The 26,353-nt window shown below is 44.5% G+C and overlaps 4 protein-coding genes across 5 annotated transcripts in view; 1 reads left to right on the top strand and 3 right to left on the bottom strand.

The window, feature by feature from the left end:
* Positions 1 to 711: 711 nt before the first annotated feature.
* Positions 712 to 2,894, bottom strand: vrtn (vertebrae development associated; the record flags this gene model as incomplete). Its single annotated transcript, XM_084030711.1, has 2 exons — positions 712 to 2,484; positions 2,583 to 2,894. The coding sequence occupies 2 exons, from the start codon at positions 2,892 to 2,894 to the stop codon at positions 712 to 714; spliced, it is 2,085 nt and encodes a 694-aa protein (XP_083886837.1).
* Positions 2,895 to 6,222: 3,328 nt separating this feature from the next.
* On the bottom strand, positions 6,223 to 8,728 carry LOC311026970 (uncharacterized protein). The gene is made up of 7 exons (XM_084030701.1): positions 8,678 to 8,728; positions 8,312 to 8,581; positions 7,931 to 8,224; positions 7,800 to 7,853; positions 7,061 to 7,159; positions 6,732 to 6,778; positions 6,223 to 6,644 (listed from the first exon to the last, which is right to left on the bottom strand). The coding sequence occupies exons 2-7, from the start codon at positions 8,406 to 8,408 to the stop codon at positions 6,537 to 6,539; spliced, it is 699 nt and encodes a 232-aa protein (XP_083886827.1). The 5' UTR covers positions 8,409 to 8,581; positions 8,678 to 8,728; the 3' UTR covers positions 6,223 to 6,536.
* Positions 8,729 to 10,601: 1,873 nt separating this feature from the next.
* Positions 10,602 to 16,678, bottom strand: LOC311026857 (mitochondrial basic amino acids transporter-like). Its single transcript, XM_084030556.1, has 4 exons — positions 16,251 to 16,678; positions 14,227 to 14,270; positions 13,868 to 13,951; positions 10,602 to 13,179 (listed from the first exon to the last, which is right to left on the bottom strand). Exons 1-4 carry the CDS (start codon positions 16,276 to 16,278, stop codon positions 12,424 to 12,426), a joined length of 912 nt encoding a protein of 303 aa, XP_083886682.1. The 5' UTR covers positions 16,279 to 16,678; the 3' UTR covers positions 10,602 to 12,423.
* Positions 16,679 to 20,704: 4,026 nt separating this feature from the next.
* The window catches only part of slc25a47a (solute carrier family 25 member 47a), a 486,107-nt gene continuing 480,458 nt past the window's right edge, over positions 20,705 to 26,353 (top strand). The window contains exons 1-6 of one of the 2 annotated variants that reach the window (XR_014598534.1): positions 20,705 to 20,843; positions 21,301 to 21,344; positions 21,414 to 21,485; positions 22,193 to 22,366; positions 22,465 to 22,729; positions 23,682 to 24,087. Coding sequence is in view for 1 of the 2 variants with exons in the window: in XM_084030559.1 (XP_083886685.1) it covers positions 20,807 to 20,843; positions 21,301 to 21,344; positions 21,414 to 21,485; positions 22,193 to 22,366; positions 22,465 to 22,729; positions 23,682 to 23,995 (906 nt within the window). In the remaining variant the exon portion in view is untranslated. Of the gene's footprint in view, positions 20,844 to 21,300; positions 21,345 to 21,413; positions 21,486 to 22,192; positions 22,367 to 22,464; positions 22,730 to 23,681; positions 25,106 to 26,353 lie in introns of those variants that run through there. The other variant, XM_084030559.1, reaches the window with a different exon arrangement.

Genomic DNA, 26,353 nt, shown 5'->3' with positions numbered 1-26,353 from the left:
CAAATACAGTGTGAGCGAATGAGAATGCGAAACTCACAGTTCAAGAGGCATTTAAAAAAAAGTAGGTCATCAAAAAAGAAAATGCCAAAAACCTTGAGACAACCACCTAAAACTTTGGTGCAGAAAATGTGTGTAGATTCAATAATCAAAAGTAGAAATATGAAAGAGAAAACTAATACCGGCTACTCTTCACATTCAAAGAAAAAGAAATCAAACCACCAGGTATCAGCCTGATCAATATCGCAAAGAAAAAACATTTTAGCATCAACAATCTTACATCAAGGAAAACTGAAGGAGAAAAAAAAAAAGTCCCCCCCCTCCAAGTACAATGCTCAACAAGGATTAAAAGAGAATGGAAGAGGGAACGGCTTCAAACAAAAAAAGGAATTAAACTGCAGCTTTGAACTGCCTTTTGCCTGGAGGGCAATATGCAGGGTTTAAACTGACCCATGACTGTTTCTTTTCACACACGTGCAAATGTCCAGGAGGGAGGAATGCGGAGGCAGAGGAAGGACACAATCCATTTAGATGCTAAACCAGTGTACTTAGCAGCCTTTGAGGACACACACACACAAACAGGAAAAAAAATGCAAAGTCAGCAATATGTAGGTAGTACGTTCACCGTGAAATGCACAGGTTTCTGTGGCCGAGAAGTTCTTGAACAGCTCCGAAAGCCCTTTTCTTTTGTGACGATATGAAATCTTTGTACATTCACCCATGAACCAGTGACACCCCGTGATGCAACGCTCGCTTCCACATGTAGTACGTGGAGCGCGGGGTGAACGGGAAGTAAGACCGGAACTCTTTAAAAGTGGGGAAGGCTTTCTCCTCAAAGCGCTGCTGCAGGAACAGCTTGGCCTTGGCCTTGAAGTTGGCCAGAGCCACGACATCCACGGCAAACATCTGCTCATACGTGGGTGCCAGCTCGCCTACGGGTGCCTTGGCGTGGTGAACGGTGTGCTTTGGGTGTGGGGCATCAAAGTGGGACGTTTCTAGATATGTAGGACTCACGACGAAGGGTAGCGTGTGCTGACTCTCCGTTCTCCTCTCCGTGATCAGGTCCACGGCCGCCGCGGCGTTCTCCGGACTCTCGGGAAGGCCGATCACTGCGCTCTGCGGGGCGGTCTTCTTCTTGCCGCTCTGCCCGCTACGCCACAGCCAGTAGAAACACGGGGACATGGAGGGGAACTTGAGCCTGAACTTAGTCAGGGACCATTTGGACTTCTGCACGTGGAGCTTTGCAGCGTCTCTGAGCTGTTTCTTACTCATGTACGCCAGCCTGAAACTCCGGTGTCTTCGCCTGCAGATCCTTGCTCGGGGCGCGAAGGCCTGGTTGGCGTTGGGGAGAACCAGCGACATACTTTTTGGACTTTGGCTCTTGTCGGCGTCCGAGCTGTCTGAGCTGCTGCCGCCACCTTTGTAGCCACTGTTGAACAGCATGGCCTCCCTCCTCCAGTTGTAGTACGTTGACCTGGAGATCCCCGGGAAGTTCCTTTTGAAGATCCTGAAGGGGAGGGAAGCGTTCATGGCGATGCAGTTTTGCAGACAGCGCTTAGCTTCCTGCATGTGGGCCACATTCTGGGCCCGCTCCAGGTCCAGCTTGCCGAGGCCGAACATACTCGCCACGCTTTCGTGCTCAGGCTCCTCCTGCTTCGCCTCGGGGGAAGACCAGGCCTCCTGCTCCGTGCTCTCTCCGGGGCTGATCTCGCCAGTCGACGACGAGGTGGAGAAGTTTCCTCCGGATTTCAGGAGCTCGTGCTTCCAGTTGTAGTACGACGACCTTGAGATCTCGGGGAAGAACTCTTTGAACTGGTGCAGCGGGATGAGTTTGCCCTCCAGGTAGCACGCCTGCAGGAAATACTTTGCCTCATACCTGGCAGTGGATTTTTTGCAGTGCTCGTGCGTCTGCCTCTTCCAGCGGTAGAAGGTCCTCTTGGTGATGTTGTACTTGTCCTTCAGACCCGGGTAAGAGAGCTGCGGGTCCCGGTTCTGGTTCGGCAGCTCCTCGCTCTTGGTGGGCGACGCCCTTCGCTCGCTGTCAGGGCTCCCGAGCGCAAGGTCGCTCTCCGGCACCAGCGCCACGAAGTGGTTCGGCGTGAACAGCACCTCGGCCTGCAGCTCGCCGGACCACATGACGTGGAGAGTCGACGTCTGGCGGTCTTTGGGCCAGGTCCTAGGGCGTATGAGGCGGTGGAAATAGGGGCGGATCTTGGGGTTGAACATTGGGTAGACGGAGTAGATGTTGAACTGCAGGACCGACGCCAGCGCGTACACGTGCCACATGTTGGCGTAGGAGCCGGGGAAGCAGGACGCCTTCACGTCTGCGTCGAAGATGGCCTCCAGGACCGTCACAGGCAGGTTGAGCATGTCCTCGGACTCTTCGGCGCTGAGGCTGAAGCGAACGGCCTGGAGCATCATTTTGGAATCTATCATCCCAGACAGGTAGTATCGCTTCCACAGCACCATCTCTACAACCGTCCGTACCTGTGGAGGGGCAACATTAACACCATTAATATGACGAACCAAAAACATTGTGTACATTTATACCATATACACTGAGATTATGAAGCATCACTGCTCACCTGTAGCTCCAAGCTCAGTCCGGTGTGGCCCACTAGCAGCGTGCTAACAGCGTCAAACAGGAGGTTGCCCTCTCCCTTGCAGTTCAGAGGCAGGAGGCCCGCGGGCGCATCGGGCGGGTACAAGCCGTGGGCCACGTCATCAACGCCAGCCCAGTCTGGGAAATCCTGACAGGGGGTCTTAGGAAGCTGGAAGGGAGCAAGGACCTGGTCCACCTCCAGGGCCACGCCGGTCAGGCGGTCCAGACCGGAGCTCTCCGTGGCCTCCTGGAGCTCCTCCAGGACGGACAACACAACCTCCTTCCTCTGAATCATACCTGGTGAGCTGATGAGAGCTGGAGGAGGGGGAGGAGATAGGGAAGTTAAAAGATAATGGAGGCAAGCTCAGTGATTCTGAGAAGTTCAGTGAAATAAAACAACAGGTAACAAGCTTAGGAAATATGTCCAGGCCTCTGTTACCTGTAGAATAGATTATGTAGATTACTGCTCTACAAACAGCTGCAGGTTAATCAGAGAGCTGCTGGTGCAGAACAAAATAAACACACCTCCCTATCCAGTGAAATGGATTCATTCCTGCACATGTGAGAATTTAAAAAAACGATGCATGTTGTTGATGTTTTTCACCAAGTCTTTCCCCCAAGACGGCAACGCGGCTGCAAAACGTGACTTATTGCGTTTCTTAACTTAATTCAGATCAAATTGAAAGTCGTTACCCAGAAGGCCTAGCCTACTTTGTGTTCTGCTCCCCCGATTCTTGTTCTTTTCAGAAGCTCAAAACCTGCAAAGCGGTTTGAGTGGAGTTTAAATATCGCACTTATCAATAAATATCCCTTAGAATTAAATCTCCCTTATAATTAAACGGGAAATAAAACGCGCACCTTAATTTAGCAGCGCTAAGTATATCAGAGACATGTTTGTTCCTACCTGAACGTCCAGAAAGAGAAAAAGAAAAGGAGCCTGAAAGAAGTTGGCTGGTTTCTCGGCTGGTGACGTTGGTCTCTCTGGTGGAGTTTCAGTCCATTGTGTGCTCCTGAGTGCGCTGTTCTCCGGTCAGTGAGCGGCGGAGCTTTTGGGAGTGATGAGCAGCACCTCCCTTCAGGAAATTGTTAATCGTCGTTTTTTTTTTTTTTTTTTTTGTCTCTGCGTCAAGACACCTCCTTCCTCCCCTGCCCCTCCCCCCTCCTCCTCCCCCTCCTCAGCCAGGGTCAATTTCAATGTGAAGTGTTAACAAAAGCCAATGTGTCGGCGGCCCATCACAGCCCCGTCAGGGTAACAGGTATCTGTGCCTTTTAGCTTTTTGTTTTTGCTTTTCCTTTGTCAGCTGCAGATGTCAACAGGTCACTTCCAAGGTTATTTGTCAAACATGTCAAACAATAAGAGTTAGTTTTATTTTAGTAGTTGTAATACATATATTTTGTGGTTATGTATCGCTGGACATAAAAAATCCTTGATTTGAAAAAAAAAATAGAACAATCAGCAGAAATTGACTTCTTTTAGTGTGAATTAATTTATACATTTTTGGGGTATTTATTCTTCGATCTGCACCCCGGAGAGGGTTTGTGGATTAGAGTGGATGTGTGCAGACAGGGTGTGGACCTGAGCCCTATGAGGGGACAGGAGAGGCTCCTGGGCTCCAGGTCTGCCTGGTTCTTCTCCACTGTATCACTTTTAACACCTCCTCTCCGGCCTTTTGCAGGATTTCAGTAATCAAGGCCTTTTGTTCCACACACGCACAACAATCCCAGCAACTGTCCCCCAACCCCCCACTACTGTAGACACACACACACACACACACACACACACACACACACACACACACACACACACACACCAGGGGACAGCAGCATTTGGCCCCCACTGATCTGTCCACTCCAAGCCCTTGGCAGACAAGCTGGTGCCTGAGTTCACTGGGGTTCAAGGCTTTGACCTAAAGCTTATCAGCTATTTGGACAATGTGTGTGTGAGCGTGAGAGAGTGTGTGTGTGTGTGTGTGTGTGTGTGTGTGTGTGTGTGTGTGTGTGTGTTGGGAGGGGGGTTAGACAAGAGAACAGACACAATTTCCCCACTTTGATTTTTAGCCCCTTCACTCTTTCTGTGAGTGGAGATAACTGACGCATACAGACACCGGCCCGTTAGAAGGCGTAGTAATCCGTAGCGTGTGTGGATCAAAGCTCCGCCCTCGATAGAGAGACTCCTCCGCTGGCCGTCTTTCAAATGTTTCCGATGTCACGGTCTGTTTAAATGCAAGCAGCGAGAACGCCTTCTTTTTATATTTCGAAACGAGGAAGGTGACCCGTTTTGTAAGGAAAGGTCACAGAAAGTGTCTGCACACTTTGAGTCAATGATTTCATTGAAGCTCACATGAAGAAGACATCCAGTATCAAAGCCCCCTTTTTACTATTTCTAGTAATAGAGATACTTCAATACAACCACATTAGCTTGACCTTGTAGTCTCAGTATTGTACTAATACACTGAATATACTCAGATCCTCAGCTTGAGTTCATTTTTATATCCTTTGAAGCATTTCAAATCTTACTTTTGCTCTTTTGTCTTAATCATCTTCCCTTTTTCACTTTTATTCATAAGGCCCCTGAATCCAAAATCCATACTTTCCCTCCTTAACTGTAGTGCTATTTATCAATCTAGATGGTTTTGGTGAGAGAGCTAAAAGCGCCAAACAAAGTTAATTTGATTGATTGAATTAAAAAAACGTGACCAGGTAACTCAAAGATCTTGTTGTGAGCAGTTTCATGTAGGAACTATTTTCTTTCTACCGTAGTTCCTTGAGTTATTTGAGACAAGACATCTCCCACCACAACAATCTACCCTCAAGTTCAGTGGAAAATATGTATATATCATGAAGTCCTTCCAAACAAACTTCAGACTAAATCAACCTGCCTGCTTTGAATTTGATGTCCTGTTTTTGGATGAAATCATGAAAATGGACGTATTCAGGATCTGGCTTCCATGTCATGTGATGTCACAAGTGCCTCTCACTCTAACCCCTCCCCATTCACCCACCCTTTCTTGTCAATGTTTGTGTCTTCACCGTCTATATCAACCCCCCCAGACTCCTGGCTGTAGCCGACCACACACCTTAGGTGTGTAGATTAGCTGTGCTGCGCTGCACTGTGAACACAGTAGTGGGCTGGCTGCAAGCATTTAAAATGCAAATAGGGCAACACTGGGGCTGGCTCCGGCAGTCTCTCACCTGCTGTGTGTGTGTGTGTGTGTGTGTGTGTGTGTGTGTGTGTGTGTGTGTGTGTGTTTCTGCAGGTGTGACTGTGTGTACTGGCAGAGGAAAGTAGAGCTGGAGAAACTAACTTTTTTTTATTTTGCACAGGCAAAATAGCAGGTTTGTGTCGGTGCACCTGAATTTTTTTTTTTTTTTTCAGTGAATGCCAAAATAGACACTAAAGAATGGCATACAAATATTTTACACAACAACTTTTGTGTTCCTTCACCAATCAATGAGTCCCAGTCAGAATAATAATTTGCTTACATCACTGTATTCAACAGCTGTTGGATTTTGTGCAGATTTACTGGCCTGAACTTATAAAAGGTCCAGATTCATTCAGTTTTGAACCTTGACGTTGTACAAACCATAAATAACATGGTATCATTTAATGTAACACAAGGTTAAACCAAAGTTAATTGATTGGAACATATTTCTCTCTACAACCGATGTAATGGTTGTGTTGTAATAAAATAACTTCACATTTAATAGACTTAAAAATAATCTATTTTATTAAAAGACAAGTAAATGACAAGTAATGCTGATATCAGTGAGTACAGATCGCAATCCAGGGAAAACAAGAGCAGTCAAACATACTGAGGTAGATTGCAAAACACCTTTAAGTGCAAAACTACGGTAAGAGAAGCCTAGACAGGGATTTGGGGTGGAGCAAACAAAGAAAGGACACGATGCAGATGAAATGTTGGATAGCAGACTGCTTTTATCGGACACAGGCGTACTCGGTGGTCTCGCTCTCGGTGACCCACACCCTGACTGGGCCGACGGGAAAGATAATGTCAGCGTAGATCACATCGTCTGCATTGACAACCTAAAGACACACAAGGACACCCACGTTCATGAACATAAAAATGCCAAAAAAGAGACTTTTTGCTTCTCGAAAAGAGAATCGACTCACATTGTTGGTACCGGTCGAGTGAAGAGACTCATTCTGCAGCCGGCTGTCTACGATACAGATACACAAAATTGGCATTTTACTACAAATGCGTAGACTCTATTGTAAAATAATTTACCATAATATGAGGAAAGGTGAAAACACAACTTGTGGGCTATTCGTAGCACTTCTTACATAGATGATTGCCTCAAAGAACACAAAGTACAGATGTGCAAAGAGACGTGATGCAAGTGTCTGGAACGTCCGTATGAATGGGTTAATCTGTGCACAGTTTGTGAGACGATTTCAACAGGACCCTTTTCTATAGGTTCAGGAAGTTTAACAGCACTTACTGCTTCTCCTTCGGTTCGCAACAAACAATGCAACCAGCGCCGCCAAAACCACACATGCCGCCACCCCCACGCCGATGCCCACCATGTCCTGGTCGCCGTCTGGAAACGCAAGAAAATGTTATCTGGTTTTGCATGGCTGAGTCCTCCAAATCCTCATCTAACCATACATGTGAAGGCTGGTACCAATCTCTTCATGTCTGTGCACTAAATATGAAGCTAGAACCAGTAGCCGGTTAGCTTACCTCAACTAACCATGTAAACAAAGGTAACGACATCGCCTATCAGCGACGCTAAAGCTCGGAAATTAAGGAGTAAAATCTAAAAATGACAAAAATGTGCCTTATTTCTTGACTTCATGGATGAAGTTAGCTAGCTCATGCTAAGATGGCTGAGAAAAGAAGGCTTGGAAGGACACTGAATACGTTTCCTTCCCAAAATATCAAAGAAATTTGCATTTTTTTATTGAAATTGACTGGAAAATATTTAGTGCCTCTTAATATTTGGGCATCAATCAATAGGCCCCACAAACCATGTAGTTCTTTCCATAATACTCATTCTAATAATAATGATTTCCCTCAATGTGACATAGAATTTAAAAAAAAATCCACATGAGAAGAAGCAGAAGATGTAAAAACAATGTAGATATTTGAGTCCATTAAACTACAAATGAAAGCATTGGTTCAACCTTTAGATATATCTTTAAAAAAGAAAAAAAATCTCTCTAAGAAGAATACTGAACCTTGCTTTTCAGGTCCGAGGTCTATGGTGATTGCTCTTCCTCTCCCTTTAAGAGCTGCAAAGAAAACAACATTTGTTGGTATTAAATCTTTGCCTTCAACACCTCGGAGGCGACCTCTTAGACTCACTGACCTGGGAATCTGACCCGTAACTCCACCGAAGGCTCTACCTGATCGCCCACAGTCGCCTGGCACCTGAACTTCTTGTCTTCGCCACGTTGAAGGACGAGAGTCAGAGTGGTATCACAAGAAGACCTCCGTGTAATCTGATGTCGTGAGTCCTCTTGTATCTCGCTGTCGTCTTCATCTATCCACGTCAGGCTGACCTCGCCTTCCTCCGCAGAGCAACCCCACTTCTCCACGGAGGCGAGGAGGATGCACTGGAGCGACGCAGTCTGGCCGGACATGAGGTGTATCTCCGGGGAGGCTGAAAGAAAGGACAAAAAAATGCTCTTTTTTTTAGAAATTAACTCTGTTTTAATCCACAGAGCACTTTAATCTTGTCAGGTCTTACTTTGAGGTAAGATGACATCTGGACGTTGTTGGCAGCGACGACCTCCGACATCCTCCGCCATGAGATCATTGATTTGCAGGTTGCATTTTGATACCATATCCTCCGACTGAGCTGTCTGGATCTCTCCATTGCTGACTATGGCGACGTGATTACTTAATTGGCTTGTGCTGAGCCGCCATATATGAAAGCAGAACGCGGCGTCCTCACACGGAACTGTGATATCATAAGTCCTTCCAGCAAATATCAGCCCGTCTTCTTCTCCATTTCCACCTGGGGGGGGGGGGAAGATAAATAAACAGGGTCAGAGGCTTCACGAGATGTCTGAGATTAGATTATAAAAACGGTCTGTGAGAATGTTTTACTTGCCTGTTGTGATAAAAGATAACAGCAGCAGCCTGGCGGCAGCGTGGACACTTCCAGCCATCCTGTTCGCTGTGAAAAGGTACCTCAGGGTTAGGCTGCTACCCTGAACATTACTCAACAGACGCTTCCTGCATGTGCCAACATCCCTAAACTGTTGACCCTTAACAGCTAGGATCGGTATGTATTCCAACAAATAGAGCTGTTTTAAATTCAGGCTACTCAGGAACTTTATTTCCACACGAGAGGAGGAAGAAGACGACGTTAAAACAATGTATTTGGGCTCATTTAAACAGAGGGCCTCGTTTCACAGGGAATTGCCGAAAGCTGTGATGTGCAGCATCCTTCATTAAAGTGCAAATTAAATCCTCGATTTTGCCGTTAAAAGGGTGAAAATGCCCTCACCTCATCAAATCATTGATTTTTTTTGCCTTCTTTGTAAATCAGCATGTAACAACGCCGCTGGATTCGGTTAACACCTGGGACACGCCGTCAATACAAAAGCCATTCAGAGATTCATTATTCGTGAAACGATGTCTAACTTAAAAAGAAAAACTGTGCTGATTTATGGTGTGTCTTTTGTTTTCACACTATTTGTAAAGACAAGATTATTTAAAGAGGGCGGACTGGGTTTTTCCCCCTCTAGTCTTTATCGTCTTACAGAACATGGATGCTATTTGTCATTTAACTGAGGGTTTTTGCATTTATAATAAACACCTCTCTATATTCTTAATGTTCCTTTTAACTTCGTCTATTGTCTGATGTCGATATAAAATATTAATTTTAGATCTGTTCTGCACCTCTGACCCCAATACGACACCATTAAAACAACCTTTAAGATGTTGTTGCAGTCACTGCTGCCCACCAGCAGATGGCGCTCGATTTAAACCAACAGTGTCCTCTCTGTAGGTCTGTCTTCACTTGAACCAGAAGCAGCACTCCTTCCAACCTTCTCCCACTCACTTAAATCCAAAGACATGGAAAGGTTTACAGCAGGCAACCCACTTAGAAAATGCAAGTGTTGAGTTACGATTTGTGCTGACAAACTCAACTGTAACCGGCTTCCCCTCGGATTATTTAAGCACTCTTACTCCTCCGCTCGTAAATAAAGCCCGGGTGTAATGTGAGAGGCCTGATTTCATCCCTAATGCACCCCACAGATTCTCAATAACTCACGGTGACTGATTTAGTTTTTGCCCTCTGTTGCTGGTGATCACTCACTTACAGGTTCTCCATTCATCCCAACATTAAGCAGGTGTGTACAGCTGAACCCAGAACAGTTGTTCATTATATGTTAAAGGTGCAGTGCGTAGGCTCATCTAGTATCTTGGCCAACCAGACATTTTTTAAATGTTTATTTTTTATGTAGAACCACCTGAGAAGCCGTCATTGGAAGCTGTTTGCAAAAAGGGGCACGTTAAAAAAATACTTGGCAGGTGATTGGATCAACTAACTGTCAATCAAATTGAGCATTTTGTGTCAAACAGAGACACACACAAACACTTTAGCCCGCCCCTTAGCTTGTCACATTACCCCGATTGGTCCACATTACTTGAAGTCTGTAAGATAAGGCATCTCGCTGTGCAACTTCCCTCACTGCCACACAGGTATGGACAACTACGATGGCTCCATCTACAGCCGTTCTGGGTTACCGTAGAAACACGCTGTTCCTTTAACACACCATTTAAACCATGAGCTCATGAGTTTCCATATGACTAAAGCCTCACACGTCCAGGAAACACGAGATCCTGAGTCGACCCTGCAACAAAACAGGAAGTTAAGATTTAGTTGTTGGGTTTTTTTGCGTTTTAGGAGTGCACTGTCCCATGTGTAAACAATACAACTATAAAACAATGTGGTAAACTGGATTTACGAGAACAAGTTCAGGCAGGGTTTGGATTGAAAATAAAACGGTAAAACAGCTGCTGAATAATTCTTTTATTTAGCCATTTTTAACAGATCCTCAGTGACAAATCTAGACAAACGTATGAGCATGTTACAAAAATATCATCAAGACATTCAGGGAAACCACACGACTAACTTCAGACTGAAAAATATATGTTATATATGTATATATATTTACACCACCACTTCAACACAATCTCATAGTTTATAGTCCATATTGCATCTTTCAGTCGACTAGATGACAGCTGTGAAATGGCACCAATAATCCAGATGTAATCTACTTCACAGTCACACGGGAATTATTGAATTCTTATTCTACAGTCATAACAAACATCCCTCTGTACTTTCCCTACTTTCACATCTCATCATCGTCCGGTGTGAAACCCCGGTACAGCCATGGAGATTTTCAAGTTTCTCAGCAGCAACGAACACACAGTCAATACGGTGACATTTAAATACCAAGAAACCACTGAAATCAAGTCCTTCCAACCAGAACACCCGCAGGTGAACACAGGTGCGTTACATTCAACGAGGTTTAAGTGCATCTACGACCTCCTGCTCTCAATCTGACATTCATTGACCAATGAGCTTGATTTGTTGCGAGGTTCACAACTTCAGGCAGACAACCATTCGGGGGGGTGAAGACAGCATCTGCTGATGATTTACTGCTTTCGTGTGGGAGGAACTTTGATTGCTTTACAGCAAGATATTCAGCATTCGAGCATAAAATATAAGGAAGAAAACAAAACCTGACACTGACCACACACATGCAGGAAGGAGACAATCCCCCCTCGTTAACAAGACCTGTACAATATAAGTTAAAGTTATAACTTAACGAATAAATTGGCTGCATTAAAGCTCCAATCCAGATCAACTACGGGTACACACATTCACATTTGAAGTTCAGGGTTTATGGAAACAATACCTTTAAAATCCTCCGCAGGGACATTGAATGCCTTTCTGGTTAATGAACAATAACCAAAGTTATACAACGTTTTTCACGCACCCGAAGGGTATTTTAGAGGCTTTAATAACAGTTTGTTGATATCCTCCAACCAAAAAAAAGGTGCTCTACAAAAGTAAAATAGTGGGACATCGTGTACCACTTCTGGATCAGGCCTTTAATACAGCAGTAAAGTTACAGTGACAAAACTACACGTTGTTTGGTAGAAACACAACATGCCAAACAGACGACCAAACAAGACACAAAACGCCATCTACATCCGGCCCCCGAAGAGCCCTTCGGACCAGTGGGTTGCCGTTGACAACGGGTGCTAACGTGCTGTATGGGTTAACAGTGCTTTAAATGAGGATTAGATTTTAGCTGCAGTAGTTTTTTTTTTGGTTTGAAAGCAAACGTGAGTACAAAGTTCTGCATACTTCCATCTCAAATGCTACATCTCTCGCTCGGCTCTTCAGAGGATACGGGTTCAGCTTCCTTACACAAAATAAATGTTTTCAGAATATGTAAGGCAGGAAAATGTTTCCAATATAGATTTTAAAAAAAAGATATTAAATAAAAGCGATGATATATACAGGTGCAGTTGATGATATATGAAATGGAGACCAACCTTCAGTGTCTACACTCAACAAAGCTCATGTTAATCGAGGCAACACTATCCTCTTGGCAACCTGAAACTTAAATAATTGCTAAAAAATATATACACTTTCCTTTTTGACATGAAAGTAAAAACAAGATTGTATTATTTGATTCAAAATTGGGAATGAGGGGCCTGACGTGAGGCCGACAGTAATAAAGAGTTAGTATGAATATGTTTTTCTTTCCATGCTCTGTTAAAGTGCCCATGTTGAGGGTGAGACCTCCGCCCCGTCACAGGCTTGGAGGGTTAGGCCTGCTGCTGTATCTGTGTGTGGTGGCCTGGCTGAGCCGCCTCACAGTCCGCAGGCCCCGCCTCCACCCCCCGAGCGTACAGGAGAATGAGGGTGACGGTGGCGAAGGTGGCCGCGTTCACGGGGAAGGCTCGTAGCAGCGTGGAGGTGAGGCCTCGCGTGAACACCATGTAGCCCTCTCTCCGGATGCTCTGTCGCGCGCAGTCGGCGATGCCGCTGTACTGGTTGACGCCGCCCACGCCGTCCGCCTGCAGCCGCGACTTGATCACGTCCACGGGATAGGTGGAGAGCCAGGAGGCGATGCCAGCCATGCCGCCGGCGAACAGCAGCTTGGGGATCATGTAGCGGTCGTCCGGCTCGCAGCCAAGGTTGCGCGTCAGCACGTCGTAGGCCAGGAAATACACTCCGAAGCCAGGCGTCTCGCGGATTAATGTGGTGACCATGCCTCTGTTTACACCCCGCAGCCCCTCCCGGTTGTAGATGCGTGCCAAGCAGTCCAGGGAATTCTTGTATAACTTCCTCGAAGACTTCTTCTCTCCAGTTCCCTGCAGCTGCATGCGGGTCTTAGCCAACTCCATGGGGCAGCAGATGACACACTGGATGGCACCAGCTGCTGCACCAGCGAGGAACTGGTTGGTGGGGGTGTCGTTGGCCAGCAGCCGCATGGTGTTACCCTGAACCCCGAACACTATAGCATTGATGAATGTAAGGCCCATCATGGGGGATCCAATGCCTTTGTACAAACCAAAAACCTGCGGATATAGGTCAGAGACGTCACATTAGACCAGATGTTTTCACACGGCACCAAAAGATCCTTATTTACACTGTCATTTAACTGTCACAGATGGATAAAACACGGGTTTAGTCGCCTTTTGTGCATGATTTGAAACAGTAGGTTGCCCAGCATGCAATGTTTTCAGAACAATCAGCTACAGAGCTGCCACTCTCAGGAAATAAAGGATTTAAGAAAATGGAAACTTGATTGGTTCAGCCATGTATTCAGTTATTTTGAATAACAAATCCTGTGATTTGGACCAAAGCTCTCCTAATTGATTGGGAGATAATATATATATATATATATAAAACAAACCCCAATGATTACAACAGGTAAATCATTTTAAAAAGTCCATATTAATCAGTTCAACAGGGGATGACAAAACTCTACTGAGCTTGAAAATCAGAAAAGCTGTGTAGTTGATCTTTATGCCGAGTTCAGGTGTCACCAAGAGTGACATAACTCTGCTATCAGGTCTCTCTGACTCTTTTAACTGGAGAACAGACACAGTGGCTGGACCTTGCTAAAGATAGGTTCTGGCAAATATAACTATTGCATCGGCGTCATCGTGAGCAGCAGTCTTACAGCTTTACCTCAAGTTTGCTGAATACCTTAATCACTTGCTAATATTACTGCATGCACAGATTAGCATGAAAGCCACGTACCGTCTCCTGCCGTATGATGGACTGGAAACAGTGAAAGGTCCCACGGTACAGAGGCTTATCAACACTCTGGACCTGCAGCCTCACCTGGAAAAGAAGACACTCTTCAGACATCACTTAAACCTGGGATAAACAAACCGATTCCCCTGTGACTTACAATCCACAACAGACGAAAAGGAGCAGGAAAATAAGCAGTGTTGGCTGTCTGGATGTACAGTGAACATATTCTACATGCTAAAAATACTTAGCACCTATTATATGTTGAAATTAAATAATTGTATGTTAGAAATGAAATAAAAGGACCTATAAAAAGTGAATTAAAGCTCCGTTATAACACCTTAAAAAAATAAACACTTGCCCACCTTAACTGTGTCAAATGGGTGTCCAACCAAGACTCCAGCAGCACCTGGAGACAAAGGAAACAGCTGTGAGAACATCTGCCGAGTCTTCATTACGCTGACAGTTACCGCTTTCTGTTCAGAAATCTGGACCACAGTGGGCCTAGTTAACAGGTTTTGGCCTATTTGCCCATTCTTTGAGGACTGAAACTCTGGCACTGTAATTTTAGAGCATGCTGCCATCTCCTCCAGCGTAACACGGCCTCGTCGAGCCTGAGCCAGCTCATATTCACCCTCTAAAACTTTTTTAGGGCACCTTTGAATGTCACACATCCTGGGATTTTAATGGCACATGTCCAAGTTCTGAAGCCAGTTTGGACTTCTCTCCTTTTTGAAAGCTGATAACAATTGGACAGAGAACAAACAGCATGAAGAGTTAGCCCATAAACCAGGGGGGTGTCCCAGATATGACCGTCGGCAAAATGCAAATCTGTCAACCCTCGGATATTTTACCATACTGTTTATTTATATGATGGTAGCTATGACTTTATTTTAATTTATCTACAAGTGCAATGAAATGGGGAAAAAAATGAGTATGCTGGCTTTACGCTCGCTTACACATTCCACATAGAGGATATGTAAAATGATTATAATTTTTGAAATAACTTAGTAAACAAAAAACTGTGACAAATGCCCATTACACGTTGGCAAGCAAACTGGGAAATGATTGTGTTACAGCAGCCAGTTATTAAAAAAAACAGTAAATACAGTGACCATATATATCAACATTAGATATATCTATAGAATTCAAAATAAAGAGAATATAGTAGAATATAAACACATGATCAAATTCAATATTTATTCAACATTAAGTGTGCAAATTTACTGCTCTATTTGTTTCAAATTAAGTTAGGTAGCTTGATAGTTAAACGATGCACACATTTGGCCTGTGCAGGTTAATTATTTATTTAATGTATTCTTGACTGTTTAAATAAAAACATATTCCAGATGTCAATTAAAGAATTATACAGTTTGAAGTCTGGAGAACATAATTGAAATAGTGGTAATCATATTACTTAAGTAGAATGAAAAGTCACGAGCCCACTAGATTTACCACAACAAAACAAAACGCAGCAAGCTAATCCGAGATAAGAACCTTTTTTGGCACCTGACCCATTTGTAAAGAGAGCCAATCAGGAGTCCCGGCTGTAAGCCAGGAAAAGCACACAGGCAGGTATGTGTTTGACACGAAGAGTAGCGGTCATTGACCTCAACGCAAGGAAAACAAGCAGGCGACAACGTTGCACCTAAGTTGTTTTAACAATTCTGCAACCGGAAACTGAAAAATGATAAGCTAAGCACAAATCATAACCATCCTTATAGAGGCCGGAAACCCGCTTCCTGTGTGACTGGAGGTGGCTCTCTGATTTCTACCTTCTTCACTGTGGGGGGGGGGGGGGGGCTGTACGGCCTGCAAGAGATTGGTCTGTGAAGGGGTGTATTAGTCATTGATGTCATCTAAGTCAGTGTGTGCATGTGTGTGTGTGTGTGTGGAAACTTCATACTGCCAAGCCATCCTAGGTGGGAAGCTCGGGTTGCACTTGTGTTGTGTTTCCTTTCGGTTCTCAAAATGCTGAAGGTTGGAGCACCCTTGGTTAGCTTATGTAATACATTCCTTCCCCATGTAGACATTTGTAATGTGATGCAATGCCGAGACGTGGTAGATCCAAATTAAGTTAAAAATTAAATAACCTAACCTTCTGTATGGCGTTTTTAAAATCACAACTTGACACACCCTCAAAGTCAAACTGGAAAATGCAACCTGCGGTATTTGAAGCAATGGCTTTTTGTGTGCGGTGGAATTTGGAAGATGCTCTTGTAATCTTGTGATAGAGTTGCATCACATTAGTGGGGATGGTTAGTCATTGTCATATGACAGATGGGGAGGCATTGTGTCACAATAAGGGCTATAAAATGTCTCAAATCAAGGTGACTCTAACGTCAACTCATCCAACAAAAACACAAGATATTATGGCTAAACAACTTACCTCCGACGCATCCAGCAACGAAGTCCATCGCCGCTTTTCAACGTCACCTTGCTGAAGAATTACTTGATATCACGTTACCTAACGTTGACTGGAGATGCCCTCGACAACTCTATGAAACGCTATCTTCCCAAAGCGCCGCTTTCCGTCGTTGTCCCACAGACAGCCACCGTCCTCTAGCTGTTTTAATCTCGCTAATGGACTAATTGACACTTTCGGTTAGCGTCTATGCTAGCGAGCACTTGCTAGCTAACCACCCTCCTCCTCCTCTAAGACCGGACAGTCCACAAATGCTGACAATTGTATTTTATTTTTTGATGTATTTAGCTTTTTCTGAATCGTGATAAAACTCTTCCTGTTTAGCTACGCGACCTCAGTGAACCGTTGTGGCATTTACAGTCGAGGCGGACACCCTCTCCCCTGCCTGTATGAAGGAGGTTTATTATGTAGCAGCACGCAAGCTAGCGCCGCAGGAAGTAACGGGTGGGTAAGTCCCTCCCACCCACCCGCCTCTAGAGCGTCCATCCAATCAGAGGAAAGAAACGACGCCGACACCCGCCATCGGGCGTAATGCACGTCATTCATTGGCTGAATACCGCAAGGGCTCCCAGTGTTGAAATGCGTCACTGTGCCGTGTGATGTTTATGCTCGTGTCGGTCGGATCAAATCCGTTTCGTCATTCACAAAAATGTTTTTTTTTTTTTTTTTCGATTTTGTTATTATCAACAAACGTAAAGCTGCGGGATATGATATCGTGTTATAGCGCCAAACAAATGTTATGCATACATTAATTTCATTTGTATAATTGTGACACATAATGTAATCATTGCATTTAAATAGCAATAAACAGAGGATTGTGTCTGACAACAAAATATTCAAACTTTATGGGCAACAGTATGTATGTCTATATATCTCAGACCATCAGTGTGAGAAATGGACACAAATTACTGTACTATGCCTTTAAATGTTTTGTTTTTAAATAAAGTTTAAAAAAAAATGAGAATATGCAAATCAAAGCCCCAGAATTTGAAGACGACACCAAACTCTGAGGTTTTGATTTGCATATTCTCATTTTTTTTTAACTTTATTTAAAAACAAAAACATTTAAAGGGATAGTACAGTATGTATGTCTATATATCTCAGACCATCAGTGTGAGAAATGGACACAAATTACTGTACTATCCCTTTAAATGTTTTTGTTTTTAAATAAAGTTTAAAAAAAATGAGAATATGCAAATCAAAGCCCCAGAATTTGATGACGTCACCAAATTCTGAGGTTTTGATTGTGCCTTTGTGTGTGCCTTTGCTCCTGGAACATATGAACATTCTAGGATCAAAGGCACACAATGTTGTGATGTCATAGTGACATCACACATCAAAGCCATAAAAGTCTATAAAAGTGTCAGCATACAGCAGGAAATAGGATTTATCCACACACACTTAAGAAGGGAGTCTGACAAACACAACTAGAGAAAGAGATTAAGGGACTGAGCAATGGAAACTGTGCTTCTCACTGGTTCACGCCTTCCCCAACGGAGAGGCAAACGGGCTGAGGAACGGAAACGGTCCTTAATTAAGGCCCGGCAGGTGAATGCTGATGCTGAATTAGCTGTGGAGCAGTCGAGACAGGAATCTGCCCAGCGGGAACAGGACATCATGAACAGGCGTGATGTCCCTCCAATGGTGAAGAGAAACAGACTTCTTGCGACCGAGAGGGAACATCTATTAAAGGTGGTCTCTCAGAAACAGCATGTTGCTTTGGCCCAGGAGAGAAAGTTAGCAGGTGAGGCCAAGCAGAGACGAGAGGAAAATGCCCAAGCCCGGTACAAACAAACATGTGCCGTGGCCCTGCAGAGAAAGAAAGTTGCTGTAGCCAAGGAGCAACACTTACTCGATATATTCACGCACTCAGACCAACATGCGAAGCGCATACAGATGGAGAACCGTGATTCATGGGTTTTTGGGTACGAATGTCCTGCAGTCAAGCGGAGACGGGAATATGCTGAAGCCGTGCAGTCACAGAAAGATGCTGAAGCCGCGCAGTCACGTGAATATGCTGAAGCCGTGCTGAGACAGGAACGAGCTGAGGCTAAGCATAGACAAGCCAGTCGTGCAGCCAAGGATGCACAACCCAGTGCTGCAGCCAAGCATAGACAAGCCGGTGCTGAAGTGCATGGACTCCACATCTCGGCAACACCTTTGTTGGATAAACGCTATGCGCAGGCCCCAAAGAACGTCTGCGTCGTAGACCATAATACGGTGAAACACCACAAGTCCACAAATCCCCTTCACCCGCCCATCCCCAATGCAGCTAAGGTGTCTTTAGTTGCAAAAGATGCGACCGAAAAACAGAAGTCCCGTGACCACCTTGCGGGTACCAAGGAGCCATTTCACTGCCGTTCCACGGCTGAAACAAGGAGAATAAGAAAGAAGCTGGAAGGCAATGAAATATGGGAAAGAACAAATTATATAGTCAAGGATAGTCAAGACAGTGCTGCAGCACACCATCTCCACATCTCGACAATGCCTTTGTTGAATAGACGCCATGGGCAGGCCCCAAAGGACATCTCTATCGTAGACCCTAATACGTTGGAGAAACCCCACAAGTTTGATGGGCCAAAAGTCAACTACTCTCTGAAGTCCCAGCTTCCACCCATCAAAAGGATGTAAAGTGCACGTCCCTCCTATATAAAGGGGTTTCCGCCGGGTGCTCCGGTTTCCCCACACTTCCAATACAAAAAAAAAACACGATCAAATGATCTGGACCAGCCTGGGCCAATATGGGTTTTCTCCGGGTGCTCCGGTTTCTCCCACACTTTCAATACAAAAAAAAAAAAACACGATCAAATGATCTGGACCAGCCTGGGCCAATATGGGTTTTCTCCGGGTGCTCCGGTTTCTCCCACACTTCCAATACAAAAAAAAAAACACGATCAAATGATCTGGACCAGCCTGGGCCAATATGGGTTTTCTACGGGTGCGCCGGTTTCTCCCACACTTCCAATACAAAAAAAAATCATGCTATGTAGAGTCGAGGTGAAGTCTAAACAGGTGAGTCTTGAGTCTTTTTCGGAAGATGGCAAATGACTCTGTTGTCCTGACATTAATCGGGAGTTCGTTCCACCACTGAGGACCAGAACAGAGAAGAGTCTGGACTTTGCTGAGCCACATTAGTTTGATTTCAGCGATGGTGGTACCAGCCGGCCAGCTGAAGTAGAGGAGCGAAGTGCTCGCTTCGGGGCATGAGGTTTGACCAGTGTTTCAAGGTAGATGGGTGCCGTTCCATTGATGGCCCTGAAGGCCAGTGTCATCGTCTTGAATTGGATGCGTGCTGCAACAGGGAGCCAGTGGAGGTCACGGAGGAGGGGGGTCACATGGGAGAATTTGGGTAGATTGAAGATAAGGCGTGCTGCAGTGTTCTGGATACGCTGCAATGGTTTAATCGCAGAGGCCGGTAGTCCGGCCAGGAGAGAGTTGCAGTAGTCAAGGCGGGAGATGACCAGTGCTTGGACCAGGAGTTGTGTTGCATCCTTTGTGAGGAGGGTCCGAATCCTGCGGATGTTGTAGAGGGCAAATCTGCAGGATCGGGCCACAGCAGTGATGTTGGGGGTGAAGGATAGTTGGTCATCGAGGATTACACCCAGGTTCCTCGCAGTTGACGACGGCAATACTGTGATGCATTCTGTAATGTTAGGGTTTCATTCTTGAGAAAAATAGATTAATAGATTAAAATTTAAATTCTAAAATTTGTCGAGAGACACTTTGTTACAAAAACTTGTGCCATATGCACTAACACAGCCAAAATTATAACCAGATTAAAAGGACAAACTTGCCCAAATGGACAAAAATGTCCCTAGTGGTGCCCGAGGGAATATAAAAACTCCTCAAAAAAAAGTTTGGAAACGTTATTTCGGTTGATTATTCCTCCCCTTTAATAATACCAATTGGTATTCTTAAGATACATTCTTTATTGTGCTTTTACTGCTGTTTTACTGAGGTGCAGTATTTCATGTTCCCCACAGTGTGGCGCAAGTTTACAGGTCAAGGGTCATGCAGCATCATTGAGTTCCGAGTTCATTCCTGCATTGTGAAGACAACGTGTAAGACTGCTTTGTCTCAAATAAATATGCCAGAGAGGCTAAAGATGGTTTCCTCTTCCGTCAACTTATTCCCCCCGAGTTCAGCGCTGGTGATGCTGCAAAGCTCAACAAGTATTGTATTTTATATCGTTGGAAAGCCTGATTAGTCACCTTTACAACGAGGTACAACTTGTAAGGATCATGCATTCATGGAATGAGCTATATATATATATATACAGTATATATATAGACACACACACACACACACAGCTGGTCTACTCTACACTAAGCGCCCATTTAAATACAGTAAAACCGTTCGGCTGTTTTCGGCTAAAGTCGGGAGCGACTCGTTTGGTCACGCCCCTGCGTTACGTCACACAGCAGCAGCTCACTCCGGGGTTTTACGATTATGCTGCCCACGCAACGGATAAGAATGGGACGTCACGTGTGACCCTGTTGGTCAAGTCACCACCTAACGGGATGCATATCGCTGATTTCGTGTCCGGATCATTTGCAGGTAAAAGCTAACGCTAGTCCAGTTTGTAACGTGACGTTAGCATGAGCTTGCCTGGAAGTACAGCTACGTGGCTAGCTCGAGTATTAGCATGATGCTATAAAACCATGACAGTGAGGAGATTACACTCCACACGACCTTACTGCGTCTCGTAAAGCTTTCCTGTGCTTGTCCTCTTGTACGTGTTGTACATGCACGCTGTTAAATGAACCAGAATTACTTAAGTAGACGTAAATCCGGGTGACCTAGAGCTGTCATTGTGCACACTTAACACGTGTCATACATGCCTGTGATCATCTCCCTTACAGAACCAAAACAATCATATAAACTCAGCCTAAAACATGTCTTAAAGTTATGAAAGGAAAAAACTGACCTCCCTGTCAGAAGCTAAAATAATTGCACTTATCCTTGAGTGTGTTTTCCTGTTGTGTCCTTGACTCTTTCCTGTAAACACACACAGGGGCATGTGGGGTTGCAGTGGGCTACCCTCTGGACACTGTGAAGGTACACTGATAATGCACAATAATAATGTGTAACGTGTGATAATGTTCTAAACAGATGTCACATTTCTAGGTCCGCATCCAAACCCAGAAGCAGTTCACGGGGGTATGGCAGTGTGTCGTGGGGACGTTTTCAAAAGAAGGGGTGAGTGCTGTAGATTATATGGTGCTAAGTTGTTGTTTACGAGTGTGTTTGCTACAGAATGCTGCTGTTGAGTCAGAAGTAATTGTCACATGGGAGTCAGGTGCTGCCTGCTGAGGAAGAATAATGTCGGAGCCAATATCTGGTAAATGTGTCACCGTTGGTTAGTTAGCAGTGTAACAAGATGTGAACTACACATTTTCATTCACTGCATCAGATATTATTCATCAGAATGGCAAGACAATTGTTTGTTGTGATACATGTTTTTATTTTCTTTGGACGTACAGAAAACAAACATATAATCATTAGGTTAATTCACATTGGTGAACAATATACTCGTTATCAGCCATCTCAATGTTATGTCACAGCGTTTACTGCTAACAATCCACAGTAAGTAACAGATACTGACAGGAAATGAATGTCCAGCTTTGCATTGTAACCCAGACATTACAAAATTACATGAGGAATAAACTAGGCAAGGCGATTTTATTTCTATAGCAACACGGCAATTCAAAGTGCGTTACATAAAACATTAAAAGCATTGGAGAAAAAGCCAATAAAATAACATTTAAAAAAATAAAAACAAGAAATGACGTGCAGTAATAGAAGTAAAACTAAAGGTGACCCCAACCATCCCACCCACCCCGATATAAACACACTGATAAATGACAATTTAATTGATCATTTGACTTCTCTTCACTCATCCCCAGGTTCACGGCTTCTTCAAAGGCATGTCCTTACCCGTCACCACCATCTCCATGACTTCCTCGGTGGTGTTCGGCACGTACAGGAACTGCCTCCAGTGTCTGAGTCAGGCGCGCGGCGGTGGTCCCAACACCAAACTGGAGGTCCTCCTGGCTGGTCTGGCAGGGGGGATAGCTCAGGTAACGGTTAGGATTTTAGCGGGCACAGTTTCCATCCACATATATTTGGTTATTTCTAGCCATGCAGACTAACTGTCCCATCTCTCCTCACGCATCAGACGTCAGTGATGTCTCCAGGTGACATCGTGAAAGTCCGTCTGCAGTGTCAGACGGAGTCCCGGCGAGGAGGAACCAAACTGCCTCAACCCAAGTACCGCGGTCCAGTTCACTGCCTGCTGAGCATCATCAAGGAGGAGGGCTTTGCCGGGCTTTACAGAGGAGTGGTGCCGCTCATGCTGAGGGACGGGCCGTCGTACGCCATGTACTTCCTGACCTACACGACCATCTGTGAGTGGCTGACGGACAGCGGCAAGAAAAGACCAAGTGAGTGATTTTCACCCGTGAGAAGGCTCTGCTCTGTATCGGCAATGTGGAACTTTTCATTCAGAGTAATGTGTTCATTTGTATACGTCACAATCATGTGATACATGGAAGCTATAGGCTACTATTCCATCAACCTGCCCCAGGACTACAGCTGGAAAACTGCAATTTGCTACAACCTGGCATAAGCATCTTTTCATTTTGTACAAGATTAAGTTGCAGTCCCTAAGATTTGAGATGCTTGCTTCTAGCGGCCTCTCTGGCGGTTGATGGAACTGCAGGCGAGCCTCTGGGACTCATCTCCCTCTCCCTGTGACTGTCTCTCATCTGTGTGATGCCTTCAGATGCTCCACACTGAAAGGAGGATTGTGGTTTTCAATCACTTTGCCTCTTGATGACTTTCCTTCTTCACGTCCATTAGTTAGTTGTTTCTTTTTCTTGGACTGGAAGTTGAATGGTCTTCTTTTTCTGCCTGTTGATCCTCCATTGTGAGTCAGAAGAATGAAATGTATCAAACACTTCATACTAGAGGGAGCCTGACTCAGCAGTTGGAAGTTACCGATTTCCGATTACAAGTAAACGCAGCATTCTCATGAGTAGCTCCACCTGGGAGACCAACCGTCACTCATTTTTAACTTTGCGCGGGAATGTCGCCACACAGACACTAGATCCTATTTCTGGGCAAAGCAGCAAGAACAAGCACTTTCATTAGTGGGTCACATGATCAACCACCATTGCTTTAAATCACTTTTTGATAGATATGGACAATTAAATTGATAGAAAATCTTACGGAATGCCACTTTAATGTCGTATTGTGCATCTCAGGTAAACGCTATTAACTCTGTCAGCACTTTGACTGCTCTTTGCAAAGTTGCACCCGTAGCTGTGAGGCCATTCAAATTCTCCCAATCAGGTCTTTTTTTTATTTGTCAGTGACATCCGTGTCTTTTTCCAGGTTGGAGTGGCGTGATGCTGGCCGGTGGAATAGCAGGCATGGTCGGTTGGACTCTAGGAACCCCCATGGACGTGATCAAAGCCCGCCTGCAGGTCGACGGCATGCGGGGGACGAAGCGCTACAAGGGTTTCCTGCACTGCGTCACGGACACCGTGAGGGTGGAGGGAGCCGGCGTGTTCTTCAGGAGCTTAGGCATCAACTGGCTGCGGGCGTTCCCCGTCAACATGGTGGTGTTTGTTACATACGAAGTTCTCACCGGCTACCTCCGCGCCGCACCTGACGGCGTCGAGCGTCCTCGTTTAGGGCTCGAGTAGCATCGACCGGCCCCAGACTCATATTCTGTTGGAGTCTGTCTGCAGATGTTGCTTTTTACAAAGACATTTGGCAACAAAATGTGTATTTATATGTGTTTCCACAGCTGTATATAATAATAATTATTATAATAAGTTAGGTAGGGTAATGTATCCTAATATGCTCAGGGGGAATGTAATAGTCCAGCAAACCTTTGTCCACTAGATGGCCTCGCTGGCCAGCTTGTTACCGGTTTATCTTCTCTCGCTGTACATCTATGACAAGAGAACATGCATGAGTCATGTCGTTTTTCAGCTGAAGAGCAACGCACCCAGAAACCTCAACAGTTTTTGACACAACATAAGCTATGTTTGACTGCATTTAAGAGATTCTTAAAGGCTGGGGTTTAGATTTTTTTTTCAGCACGTACACTTTACAGAAGGATACCCGTCCATGTGTTCACATCGTCCATGATTTACGTCCAGATCAATAGCTGGACAATTTTAAACTTTGATGAACTGGCTTCATTAAAGGTTTATTCTGTAAATCTAGTCAGTAACTGTTTCTATATCAGGGTTTCACTGCTATTATGACTAACTAAGCAAATTGCCTGCAATCAGAAGATGGAGCACGTCTGTAAACACATTTGTTTTCATTCCGTCTTCCTGTCAAACATTTATAGAATTCCTTTTACCCAGAAAGCAAACGGCATTTTAAGTACAGCTACTGACAGTTCATTGGTTTTAAGGGCATCAGCTCCAGTGTTGGAGTAAGGGGGGGCACCAGTGAAATCAGGGTTCCTCTACTGCGGGGGTGAATCATATTTTGTCTAACTTATTTGTAAGATTATCATTAAAATGCATATTGTGCCTTCCACAATAAAATAATGGAAAAACTGCATTATTCTGTTTTGTTACTGCACAAATGCTTGTGACCCAACACATGCGAAAGATATATGCTAAAAAAATAAAGCAATAGGAAAGGAAATTGTATAATGGAGCAATCAATGCAGGAAGTAAGTAACTAAGTTTTGTCCAATCTCCAATATAGAAAATAAAAGCATGAATCCTTCCACCGGTCCAGGTTTTAAGGGTTATGCTGAATTCCTTTTTTCTGTCATGAGGTGAAGTACAACACTTGTTTTCTCACCAAGCTTTGGTCATAAAAACAGATTTTTATGTGAGTGTATGTATAAGAATGTGCGATTGAGTTTTAATTTGAAAGTGCAAGGAATCACCATCGCCCCCAAAATTCCCGGAGACGTAGCTCGGTTAGCAAAAGCCTCTTGAATCGAGCAGCAACCTCTTATATTCCCTTCCAAATACGACGTTAGAGGGACAAACAAGCCTTCTGTGTGACAAAATAATTAACTGAATCAGATTATCCCAAATATCAAGTGGAAACCCTTTAAGAGCCGACATGTTCCGGTTTTGCGTCTTGCTCCCCCTGCTGCTCGTTGTGTGAACTCGACATTCGTGAACTGCGCGTGTTAAATCGTGTTTTCATCTGTTATACATGTGTCATTGGCTCATGCTTATCCCGCCATGAGTGCAATAAAGCTCTATTATGAAGAACTCAACTGTAATGATTTAATTGCTTCAGGATTTACTCAATGGATGAATGGGGGGGGTCACATCGGGCAAAACGAGGAGATCGTTTTCTGGTCGTCGGCCTTTTGGATTACACGACGTAAACTAGGCGGGAATGAAGTTGTGTACTTTTTTTTTTAGCGTACTTTGACGTCTGTCTTACGACTGCGAAATCGCCCTTTAAACCAGGTTTTTTTTTACGAGTTGTGTTAATTGGCGGTGACCTAACACAACAATTGCGAGATGTTCTGTGTAGTTCACAGCCTTTGATCTGCACTCGTTAATGGCTTGGCCACACATAAAATGGCGGAGGGTTTTGAATCCCAACGCTTTTTAACTTCGCTGTCCGAGCCAACGGCGGGCTGCAGGATTCTGTGGCGGCGGTACGATGCAGGCCGTACTATGAAACCAGAAAAAAAACACCCTGAATGTTGCCTTTGTTAGCTGCTTTTAATCAAACACTGCATGTCCGTTGCTCCTAATGCAACGGAAGCCTGCAATTAGAGTCTAAAGATCTCATTGAATAAAAGTTACAGCTGGTTGTGAAATGACTAGAAATCATTCATTCATTTCAATAAACAACAGATTTGGTAAGGATGGAAAAAAAAGGTCTGTTTCTGAGCATTTAAATTTTGTGTGACAACAAGTGAATGAATGAAGGTTTTATTTCATTCAAAACAAATAAAACTATAGTTAAAGCAATCAAATCAATATTAAATTGTCGGAAAAGAAGGATGAAGAAGCATACGGTGATTAAATCCTACCCCTTATACACTACTCAATCATTATAAA

Source organism: Eutrigla gurnardus (assembly GCF_963514095.1).
Source record: "Eutrigla gurnardus genome assembly, chromosome: 16".
Classification (NCBI taxonomy): domain Eukaryota; kingdom Metazoa; phylum Chordata; class Actinopteri; order Perciformes; family Triglidae; genus Eutrigla; species Eutrigla gurnardus.
Note: the sequence above shows the minus strand (reverse complement) of the source record. Positions and strands in the feature narration are given on the sequence as shown.